The sequence below is a fragment of the Pinus tabuliformis genome, chromosome 9, assembly GCF_031772625.1.
Source record: "Pinus tabuliformis cultivar Carrire ecotype Pingquan chromosome 9, CPIR1, whole genome shotgun sequence".
Taxonomy (NCBI): domain Eukaryota; kingdom Viridiplantae; phylum Streptophyta; class Pinopsida; order Pinales; family Pinaceae; genus Pinus; species Pinus tabuliformis.
Genome location: NC_142307.1, coordinates 1,582,504,133 through 1,582,516,672, shown reverse-complemented (window position 1 = coordinate 1,582,516,672; position 12,540 = coordinate 1,582,504,133). Strand labels below are relative to the sequence as shown.

General features: G+C 37.6%; 1 protein-coding gene across 2 annotated transcripts in view; it reads right to left on the bottom strand.

The window, feature by feature from the left end:
• LOC149154747 (uncharacterized) overlaps positions 1-12,002 on the bottom strand; it is a 41,377-nt gene extending 29,375 nt beyond the window's left edge. Inside the window, exon 1 of one of the 2 annotated variants that reach the window (XR_016262917.1) lies at positions 11,505-12,002. Coding sequence is in view for 1 of the 2 variants with exons in the window: in XM_089440850.1 (XP_089296976.1) it covers positions 11,505-11,829 (325 nt within the window). In the remaining variant the exon portion in view is untranslated. The remainder of the gene's footprint in view (positions 1-11,504) is intronic. The other variant, XM_089440850.1, reaches the window with a different exon arrangement.
• Between the last annotated feature and the right edge of the window lie 538 nt (positions 12,003-12,540).

Sequence of the window (12,540 nt, the reverse complement as noted above, 5' to 3'; positions counted from 1 at the left end):
CATCTCTTAGGGACTTCCAAGTTTCCCACTAACAATGTCCTTTGTTTCTCCAAAGGATCATGTTCTTAGGGTCTTTTTCAAACTACCCTCTTACTAATGAGATGCCTCCCCGCACTCAGTGAACTAGGGCTTCACCAAATTGCCCTCTTATTGTCTCTTAGTTGCTCCAAGAATGACAATCCTAGGGCTTGCAAACCTGCCTTTTCAATTGACACATCAGCTCCTTTTTCACTCTTCTCAAGCCTCCATAACTGCCCACACATACTCAACACCTTGACTAATCAAGGGTTGTCAAGCACTACTGTTCATCACCTATGAACAAACCTCCATTGTTTGCTTGATTATGCCCACTAACCTCCACTTCAAGACATCCCAACCTACAGTGCCAACACCCACTGTTCTTTCCACAATCTGAACTAGGTCTCAACCTCTTTTCTTCTCTAATCTAGACCACATAGGGACTGACTTATGGATTTGTTCTTGCATAGGAGATAAGTCTCAACTAGGGCATCAAAGATTTCTGACATATCAATTCTTCTAACAGTGTTTAGATGACTGAACTAGGATAAGATAAATTGTTGTCAATTTCCCTAATTGATAGCCCTCCATTAGTTTGCAACGATCAACTTGGAAAGACAATCCCTTACCTCTTCAAGACATATTCTTTTGTCTTGAAAGAACTCAAATTTTGACCACTCTTTTCTGAGGATTCGACCCTCCCCTTGGGGTTCGTGAACAGCTATAGGAATGGCCTACTTTTGACCTCCAAAATAGTCCTCAAAACCTACGTTATTCCCCTCATACAGACCCTCATCTCCTGTGTTGGTCCACTAGAGTATGCGGCCCACTTTCCTGCAAGAAACTAGGCCTTATGGCCCTTCAATACATTGCTCACAAGGGTCTTTGTTCATCTTCTTAAAAACAGAACTTATGTGTCCTGCTACACAGAGGAAATATGCCCAAAACTTACAAAAAAGCTCAGCCAACATTTGCTCCTACACAGGTAGACTAAAACTAGGGAAACAAAACTAACCTCGTCCTCTTCTTCGCACTTTGGCTTGGCTCCTTAGGGTTGTGGCACCTCAAACTTTCCCTCCTACTCTTGATCGAATGCACTTGATAGATGGTGATGGTCTTTATATTGATCTCTGCTCTGATACCATGTAGAATTTCCTTGAAATTCTGCAACTGCTTAATGAATCATTCTGAAAACTAGTTACTATTCATAAAGACACAAAATTTCCCTACTTATTTTGTAGCAAAATAGAAACAAAAATAACACATTCACGCAATATCGAAAAAAACAATTTTTTAGGGAACCCAACTGGGAAAACCCTCTGCTTGTTTGAGAATTTTATTGATAGAATTTTGAGCAATGGATCTCTTACAATACAACTTTGTTTCAATAGAAAAACAGTCTTGTTCTCCTAGCTTGTCCTAAGCTGAAACACCTTGCCATAACCCTGATCCTACTTCCCTATTTCCTTGCAAAAACCCCAAGGGAATTCTCCTCTATCAACTACACACAGGTTTCTCCTTAGTATGCCCTTCCCACACACAAGCTTTTGCACACAAACTCGTGCTCTCTATTACCTTGTCTCACCAACTCATGCTCACAAAACAATGATCAATTATGTGCCTCCATCCTCCTTATAAGTTTTTAGACCCATCTAAATTTGTCAAGTTTATTTTTGGAACTCCAACATGTGATTGACTAGTTAGCTAAGTCTAACTGACTCATGCAACTCGTCCTAGCCACAAATAACCTTTGAGACTGGTCAATTGTCCTTTTCCAAAGCTAACTCGTAACTAAGCCTCCAACTATTCGCATGAGTAAAACAAATTCACGAACTCATCCTGATTTTTAGGAACTCGTCCTCATTATTAGGAACTCGTCCTAACTTATAGGAATTAGCTCCTAACTAGTAGGAATTGATTCCTATCTTATAGGAATTGATTCCTATCTTATAGGAATTAGCTCCTAACTAATAGGAATTTGAGCATGCTAAGGAAGAACTCATTGAGGTCCCTTTGATTAAGGCACAAATCAAGGAATCTTTCTCGCTACTATTGTCAACAATGGATGCATACACTTGACATTTGAGTAAGCCTCTAAGGAGATAGGGCAAAGATAGAATAAAAAAAGTAGTTTTCTTCCTTTTCCTTTAAAAATTCATAACTCTTATTTTATTATTTTAACTATTATTTTGTTATTTTTCTTAGGAGGCCCAATGTAGATGTCAAAATACCCCTAATTATGATGATCTTCTTTGGACATTGGATATGCCCACCTTTAATGAATTCTTGATGACGATAGAATGATTTAGTTGATTTGGCACGATGATGATGATATTGTACAATTTGATTATGAGGCATGATGTATGAAACACCATCATATATTTTCTCTTGCTCATGTATAGTGATAATGTTCCATATATTTTCCATGACTGTGATGAACATTGGTTAAGTCTAATAATGTATCATAACACCCAAAATTGTTATTATTTTCCTTGTTGTACGATGGTGGATTATAGTCATTCTTTAGTTAAATGTTCTCACTCTTGTATTGAGTTGTACTACTATAGGCCTAGGAAGGTGTAGCGTGTACATAGCCCTAATCACACTTAATATTTTCATCTTCCTCATTATTCCTTGCACAGAATCCATTTTCTTGCTCATGGTGGTCTTGTCATACATCATAGAAAGATTCATAGTTAATAATCCCATGAGGACAGCCTCATCTTAAGAGTTATATGCTTGAGGTTGATACAGGCCAAAAAAAACTAAAAGGCCAAACAAGCGAGCTTGAGCTATGCCACTTCACTATGAGGCCAATGCCCCAAGTCCCATGCCTAACAATGCATATCTAAAGAAGATGGCACTAATCAAATAAATAAAGAAAAAGACAAGAAAAGTAGTAGTAAAAAATGTTGAGAAACCAAGTGCTAGATAGATTAAAGTTTGATTCCTCTTTCTTGATAATTACTTGTGAATGTTAGTTGTCTTCTTATTAATTTATGTTCTCTTCATCAAGCAGTCATACAAAACTTCAAAGCATAAAGATCAGAAACAGAGAAAGAACACCATAAATTAAGCTCCAAACCAAGGTGAAACCCCACAAGGGGGAAAACCCAAATATCCTTCTCTTATAGAATCATATCAAATGAGATATCCAAGACCCGAGAGCAAGACCAATACTACCACAAAAATCCCAAGTCAACCCTCCTCCAAGCCACCTCCAACAAGTCGAAATCAACAAAAGTCAACATTGGTCAAATTCTTTGAAATATGATCAAAATCTCAGAAATTCTAATCTTAGTGGAGGCCAAATTTCTGCCTTGTAGTAGCCTCAAAAAATCGCAGAAATCTCGTACATGTGAACAGAATTAGGGTAGAAAAATTAATTTTTCTATCTCCTTTGAATTCGCTCTGTCTCCTTTGACTTCAATTGTCTTATCTTCTTGTCTTTTGCACATAAATGTGTTGATAAGTTAATGTGTCTCCAAGAGGTCGAGTTGACTCATATATATACATGTACAAGAGGGTCGAATAGTTTCCTTTTAGGCCGACTTGTCCAAGGAGGGCCAGGTTGGTCTTATGTTGACTCTTTCACTCAAAATAAAAATCCTTTTATTTTTCTTACAAAAATTCCAAATGGGACTTGGCTCAAATACATTTCTTTTGAATCATAATAATTATTTTTTTACTCAATTGTCTCTAGAATCATGAAGAACATGCTTTTGACCAAAAGTAAAAATAATAATAATGAATATGATAAATATCAATGATAAAAATTACATTTTATCACATTATGAGGACTGACACTAGATACATTTTCAACACTCCCTTTTAACTAGGGAGGTATTCATAATGACACAATAAATACTCTCAAGTTGAAATATTCATATAAGAAAGGATCCGGATTGATAAGCATCAATGATGATTTACATCATCATAGCCAGCATTGTCAAAATAGCAAGGCCTTGACTAACAAGCTCTATCTCTCCACTAGATCAGAGCACAATGTTGGGAGGCATAAATTTGGACACCACCGCCTCTCTAGGCACATACCCCACCTGGGTGTTCACCAGGTATGTCCTCACAGGACCATTTCCTAATCCACTGTCACAATACTTGACACCAAGAAATGTCGGTCCTCAAGACTATTCTTATCTTGGATTAATGTACTTGACTTACAGCGGTTAGTCCTGGTCAAAGTACAAATCCTCAAAGAATATCAGTCCCAAATGCTTATCCAATCCACCATTCTCCCTACCAGTGTCTTTACTAGGCTTACGGCTGTTAGTATTGGCCATAGTACATGACACATGGAGAATACGGTGTCCACCCTCACTCCCTCTCAACCAGGGAGGAGATATCCACAAGCCCAAGCTTGTCTTGCAAATACTCAAGCTTCCTGTTAGGAAGAGACTTCGTCAATATATTTTCTACCTGTTTGTCAATGGAGATGTATTGTAGCTTCACGACCCCATCCTGCACCATGCTTCGAATGTAGTGATATTTGATATTAATGTGCTTCATCCTTGCATGGAAAATCGGGTCCTCTGTCAACTTTATGCAGCTCTGGTTGTCACAACATATGATGGTAGAGTCCAAAGGTCCTTCAAATAAATTTGTAAGCAACTTACAGAGCCAAACTGCTTCTCAACTAACTTCATTGGCTTCTATATATTCAACTTCAACAATACTCAATGCAACTGAGTCTTGTTTTCTGCTCATCCATGAAAGCATAGCGGATCCCAAACAAAAACAGCCACTTGTATTACTTTTTCCATCTACATCATTGTCTGCCCAATCCAAATATGTGTAGCCCAATAACTGAATCTCATTACCTGCAACGTATCTCAAGCAATGATGTATGGTCCCACAGAGATATCTTAAGATGTGTTTAGTTGTTATCCAATGATCATGTCTAGGCTTCATTTGAAACTGGTTAAGAGTATTAACCGCAAAACATATATCTAGCTAGGTGTTCACGAGGTACATCAGAGAGTCAATAAGTTGTCAATAAGATGTTGGATCAACAAAACTTGAGTTTGAACTCCTCAGCTTCTTCAAATTGGTGGTCATAGGTGTTGTCATAGGTTTACTATCCATCATTCCAAATTTTTGTAGGATCTTGATCACATACTTTCCTTGACCAAGATAAATCTCACCAGGATTCTGCCAACCTTCAAGTCTCAGGTAATAGTGCATTAGTCCAAGACCTTTAATATCAAATTCAGCTACTAGTTCCTTCTTGCATTAAGGAATACGATGCTCCATACATGTTATCAGTAAGTCATCCACATAAAGTAATATGATCACAGGCTCATTCTTTACCACCTTGATATAGAGATTTGGATCTGCAATATATTTGACGAAGCCAAGTCTTAATAGATAAGCATCCATTCTGGCATACCATGCTCCAGGGGCTTGTTCTAAGCCATATAGAACCTTCTTTAACCTGCAAACATGAGTTTCTTTTCTATGCACTTCAAATCCTTGAGGTTGCTCAATGTAAACTTCTTCATCAATTGTGCCATTCAGAAAAGTTGTCTTTACGTCCATTTGATGTATGTTCCATCCCATAGTAGCTACAATAGAGATGAGAGATGTAAGAGTTGTATACCTGGCTCTAGGAGCAAAAGTTTCCTCATAATCAATTCCTTCTTGTTGAGAGAATCCTCTAGTTGTAGGTTTTAACCCTGTACAGAAATTACTGCATACGACTTCTAAAACAGAAAATAAACAATGGCGAGAACATAAAACATAAAACAGATATACACAGAGATTTTCCCCTAGATTCCAAAACTTGGACTACCAGATTGATTTTTTCATTATGCTCCTTTCAATGTTACAATGCATATATATACATGTCGAAGCATTCATAAAACCCAATCCATTAACCCTGGATTAGAACATAACCGTAGTTCCCTTGACTGGATCTACAAAATACCATGGGCAGAAAACCATCATGCCCAAAACCATGTGCAAAACCCATGCACAAAACCATAGGTAGGTCTGCCCACCTAATATAGGGTCCAAAAAATAATTCTCAGGGCGCAACCCCCCCCTGTGACCTCCTTGCTGCGCCCAACGCAACGAATCATGGAAAAAATATAACACACACCCAACACTAGCCACAAATCTTTCCTTATATTTTTCAATACTCCCATCAGTTGCATGCTTGATTTTGTACACCCACTTGGAAGTCACAACTGATTTGTCCTTAAGTCTAGGAACAATTCCCCAAACATCATTCTTCATTACTGATTGGTATTCTTCTAACGTTGCATTCTTCCATACTTGATGTTCAGTTGCCTTTTTGTAAGTGGTAGGTTCTGCTTCAATGAGTTTTGTCATATATGTTGCGTAATCTGGATATCTCTTGGGTCTCTTGCTTTCTCTGAATGTTCCTTTTGTTGTTACATGTCCTTCGGCTTCTTGTAGAGTTGATCTTAACCAAGCAGGTCTTTTCCGAGTTTCTAGAATGATGACAGGATGTACAGGTTCGCTTGGTCCTTCTAGTTCTTCATGATGATCAATTGTAGGTTCTGGAGGATTGTCTTGCTCTAGATTCTCTTCATTGGGAGAGATGAGTCCTTCTTCTTCATCGGAGTCAATGGGGATATCCTTGGACATCTTGTATGCAACACTTTCATCAAATGTGACATCTTTACTTACTTCAATATGTCGTTTCTTCCTTGATGTAGATTCTATATGCTTTGGATGAGGTGATATAACCAATGAAGATTCCTTTCAAACTTGCAGGGTCTAATTTCTTCCTTTTGTCCTTGGGAATATGAATGTAGACAGGACATCCAAAAATTCTAAGGTGATCAACATTAGGCTTCTTTCCAATAAATGCTTCTTTCGAGGTCATGTTGTCTAGAATTTTGTGAGGACTTCTATTTTGAATGTACATTATTGTCATAGAGGCTTCTCCCCAAAGGAACTTGGGAAGGTCTTGGTCATATAGCATGGCTCTTACACATTCTTCAATGGGTCGATTCTTCCTTTCGACTCCACCATTCTGTTGAGGATTGTAAGGGACTATTAACTTCCTCTTAATCCTAGCTTTCTTGCAAAAGGCCACAAGTCCTTTAGATGTATATTCTCCTCCATTGTCTAATCTTTAGGTATTGATCTTCTTTTCTGTCATATTCTCCACTTCTACCTTGAACTCTTGAAATTTTTTGAATACTTCATCTTTAGACTTCAAGAAATATATCCAAGTCTTTTTGGAATGATCATCAATAAATGTTACATAGTATTGATGACCACCAAGTGATTTTTCTAACATTGGTCCGCAAACATCAAAGTGGGTTAGGTCCAAAATTTCCTTGGATCTTGAGTCACTACTAGGAAAGAGCTTCTTCACATTTTTGCCAAGGGCACACCCTTTACAAACTCCTTCATGTTCTTCCTTTAATTGAGGCATACCAATAACCATTTGACTCAAGGATGGCAATATTTTGTAATGGAGATGACCATACTTTATGTGCCACAACTCACAAGGATTGATGTCCAAATGTACTAAAGCTTGAGGAGGAGTTAGAAGTCTATACAACCTCCCATCACAAATCCCAATAGTCCTTGCATTTTCTATACTAGATCCCTTTGCCCAAACAATTACTTTGCCATCAATAAATGCTACCCTGACTCCTTTATCTTCTAAACAAGAAATAGAAAGCAAATCCTTTTTCAAACTTGAAACATAGAGGGTATTGTTGAGATGAATGTTCCAACCGGATTCCAACTCTATGCAGGTAGATCCAATCCCTTTGACTGAATAGCTATTTTTGTCTCCAAGTTCGACTTTGTGAGAAGAGCTTCCTTTAGATAGAGTATTGAGATGTCCATGTTCACCTATCATATGCCTTGAAGCTCCACTATCGATTAGCCATGTGCTTTCATCTTCAAATGAACCTGTAAGTGCAGAGTAAAGACTTCCATCCTTGATTTCTTTAGATAGATTAGAGATGAATTTGGTGATGTATCCTTTGATGGATTCAAAGAGACTCCTTAGTGCCTTGATACCTTCCTTCATGTACCTTTCCATTGAAAAAGAGAGAGAAGATATAGCTGCTACAAAGATGTCTTCAATCAAGAGTTCCTACAAATTGTGATCTTCAAGCTTCCTTCCTCACCTTAGCTCTGATACCATGTTGAGAAACCAAGTCTTGGATAGATTAAAGCTTGATTCCTCTTTTTTGATAATTACTTGTGAATGTTAGTTGTCTTCTTATTAATTTATGTTCTCTTCATCAAGCAATTATACAAAAATTCAAAGCATAAATATCACAAAGAGATCAAGAACACCAGAGATTAGGCACCACGCTAGGGCAAAACCCCACAAGGGGGAAAACCCAAAAATCCTTCTCTTATAGAATAGATCAAAATGATATATCCAAGACCAAGACTACCACAAAAATCCCAAGTCAGCCCTCCTCCAAGTCACCTCCATCAAGTCAAAGTCAACAAAAGTCAACACTGGTCAAATTCTTTGAAATCTGGTCAAAATCACAAAATTTGAATCTGCAGTGGAGGCCGAATTTCGGCTTGGTAGTAACCTCAGAAAATCGCAGAAATCCTGCAGGTGTGAACAGAATTATGATAGAAAACTTAATTTTTCTATGTCCTTTGACTTCGGTCGTCTTATCTTCTTGTCTTTTGCACATAAATTGATGCGATGTGTTGATAAGTGAATGTGTCTCCAAGAGGTCGAGTTGACTCATATATATACATGTCCAGGAGGGTCGAATAGTTGCCTTTTAGGCCGACTTGTCCAAGGAGGGCCGACTTGGTCTTGTGTTGACTCTTTAACTCAAAATAAAAAAGTCCTTTTCCTTTTCTTACAAAAATTCCAAATGGGACTTGACTCAAATACATTTCTTTTGACTCGTTATATTTTTTTTTTACTCAATTAACTCTAGAAGCATGAAAAACAAGTTTTGACAAAAAATAAAAATATTAATAATAAATATATTAATGATAAAAACTACATTTTATTACATTATGAAGACCGGCACTGGTTACATTTTCAACAAAAAATAGTGTTGAGGAATGGTAACTATATGCTAGAAGTGCTCCCTTATCTTTAAAAGCACTCATGTGAATGAATATCTTTAACAAACCTTCTGTGGCTATGCAAGTTGACTCATGAAGTTACTTGCCTTGGGGTAACTTCGTCCACAAGAACACCTACTCCTTACATATAGGACTACTTCTTGTCTTAGGAGTTGTCACATGTAGTAGAGGTTGATGTTGTCCCCATCATGGTTAAACTTGGCAAATGGTATAAATTTTATGAGTTATTGTGAAGTTAGAAGATGACACTTGATGTTTCTCCACCTAATGGCACTTGTACTTGGACATGACTCATCATTTATGTTACATTGGGATTTGTTTTGCCTTAAGATTTATGTACTTGCATTGTGACCTAAGATTTATGTACTTGCATTGGGACCTATGTACCTTTATAGGTGATCTCTAACCATATTAGGATCCATGATTGCCTTGGGAGTCGTGTACACTACCTAGAGTATTATGATCTTCCTAGGGAGTCATTAGGAATGCATGGGTCATTGTGATAGGATGGGTGACCTTCCTAAGAGTTCCTAGTTACCAAATGAGAAAATGGGAATCATGGGAGATGGGTCATAGTGAGTGACTTGATATTAAACACTTCACACAATTAATCTTGAATAATGGTATTTCATGCCATTGGATTATGAAAACCCCTAACATGCTTATGCTTAAATAAAGAAAAGGGAGGTCCAAACGAATGATTCAGAAAGCACAATATTTGCTACTGCTTTGCAAATAAGGTAGCAAGCTAAATAGGCGTGATTATGGAAAAAACTCCATGGTTAATGATGTTTGAGTTAGAGCTACATTGAGATGGGTGGCCTCCTTGGGAAAACCTGGTTACTAAGAGCAAGTCTTAGAAGTGATGATTGATGCTATGCAATTCATTTCACTAGTTTCAGTCCCACTTCGCTCATGGGAGATGGTCATTGTGAATAACTTGAGTATAAGAAAAATTGATTATCAAGTGCAAGTCCTAAGGGGGTGACACTCTATGATTCATTTTCTCAATCACACTTTACTCATAGGAGATGGATCATAATAAATGAGTTCAGTATTAAATAATCGATGCATTTAATAACAAAAAATCATATTTCATAATGTTAGACTATGGAAAACTCCCACAGGCTTAAACGAAATTTTAATCATGATTTATGATGTATGATATATAGACAAGTTATTGTATGAATGTGACAATGTAATATGTATGATGTTATGCATGTTTATTGAAAGAACTCATATTATTATATTTATTTTTCATATTTTCTAGGCATTCCCTATATCTCCTTATGGGTTATGGATATTCTTCAATTATATAATAATAATAATTTAATTTTAAGGCTATGATCAAGCTAGACACCAAATTGGTGTATGAGACTTCCTTGTTTGTGAAACAAGGGACTTGTCTCTACACAGTGATTTCACTGCTAAAATTTACAAAAGTGTACATACAAATATAATCAATCAATGAAAAATGTCAAAAAAAAATAATACCAAATAAAATGGTTTGATGAATCTTTGAAAGATGACAAAAGATGAAAGACGTATATAAGGCAGCTGAACAAGAGAATCACGGCGTCCTCAATAGATTGTCAAAAATAAGAGTAATGTACAAAATTTGTTTTTCAACTGGCTACCGGACCTGCCCGATAGCCTCAACCATACTTACTCAAAGGGAGGTAAAAGATGGAAGAATACAAGGACGCATTTGTGAAAATAATGAAGCATTTGGATAACTCCATCGAGGCTTTGGAAAGGGAGATGCAAGAGTTATAGGAGCTTTAATCGGACACTAATGCACAACATATTGCCTCAGGTGCCAATTTTAACAGACTATTTTTTACTCTGACATTTTCTGTAGATCCAATATTCAGGATATATGTGCAGTAGATATATTAGAAATAGGCATGTCTTTATTTTCTGGACCGATTGAGATGAGGGAGAAGACCTCTCTGCAAATGTCTAGAGCATCTCCCTTTTAAAAAAACAGTTTTACCGGTCTATCTGGTTAGGAGTGAGTGTGTAGCAGATTCAAAAAATTATAGTTGGGTTAGAACATTTAAACAGGATTTTTTTTTTTTAATTTAATATATGGATTCAACACTATGAAAAATCCTTAAAAAACTGAGATTATGAAAAATTCAATTCCAACTTATTCCTACCAACCTAACCAATTCTGCCCAAGTTCGTTAAAAAACTCTAAAATCATATAACAGATAAACCACGACTGTATATATATGAAAATAAAAACCCAACCTAACCAATTCTGCCCAAGTTCGTTAAAAAACTCCAAAATCATATAACAGATAAACCACGACTGTATATATATGAAATAAAAACTCAAGCACTGTTACCTATTCCATAATATATATATATATATATATGAAAATAAAAAACTCAAGCACGGTTACCTATTCCGTAACCTAGACGAACGAGGGCGCCCATGTGTTCCCAGAATTGAACTCCCGACTCATTGTAGTCCGCCGAATTGAAGGTGGATACCTCCATGGCTGCCTGACCATTGAAACCTGTCCTATTCTGCCTCTTCTGCTCCTCCTCCGCCCCGCTTTGCACCGAAGCTCTGATCAACCATTTCACTGATTTTCCTCTCCCGCTTTTGCTTGCAACCGAAATGGGTTTCCCACTGACTCCGTGGACTGATTCCCGCAGGCATCTCAGAGTGACGTCAGGGGATCGAATTCTGGGGAAGAAGCTCGAACACAACACGAGTGCCATCTGTTTGCAGAGCAAAATGATTGTTCCAGGTTAGTAATCACCATAGCGGCGACGGTACATCTGTCGGAAATCCATATTCGGAGAGTCCCGATCGACCAGATCCGCCGGGCGTTGTCTCTCTCCGGAATTTGTGGTTGTCACTGAGAGGTAGGGAATTTAATCCAGTATTCTCAATGGTTGGGACGGGATAAGATATTAGGGTGACCGTATTACGTAATCTGTCCTCCCACTCCGTGGGCGACATGTGTCAATACCTCGGATAATGAATGCCAAAACAGCGTGCAGGTTTGGAGTCTTGTGCTGTTTCCACTTTCATACCAGGGGAATATCGTTGATATTTTAAGACGCAGAGACTCCTCTATTTTCACACATGGCTTTCCGAATTTTAATTTAATTTTGGATAACATTTTTTTTTTTAAACACAGTGATGTGTGTGGTTTGATGACTGGGTTCGTTGGGTGAAACTTGTGAAGTTATTGTTCAAATCTCATTGAGTATAGTGCTTTGCTATGTTGTGCAGTTCAAGGAGTAGACTCCCCTTATCTGTGAGTCTCGCCTCTTGGCAAGGTTGATCTTGGGTCTCCTTTAGATTGTTGGATGTACTTTTGGTGTTATAGTCGCAGCTATGAGGGTTGATCCTGGGTTTCCCTTAGAATCTCTTGGTGTTATAGTGGCAACTATGAGGGTTGATCTTGGGTCTCCCTTAGATTC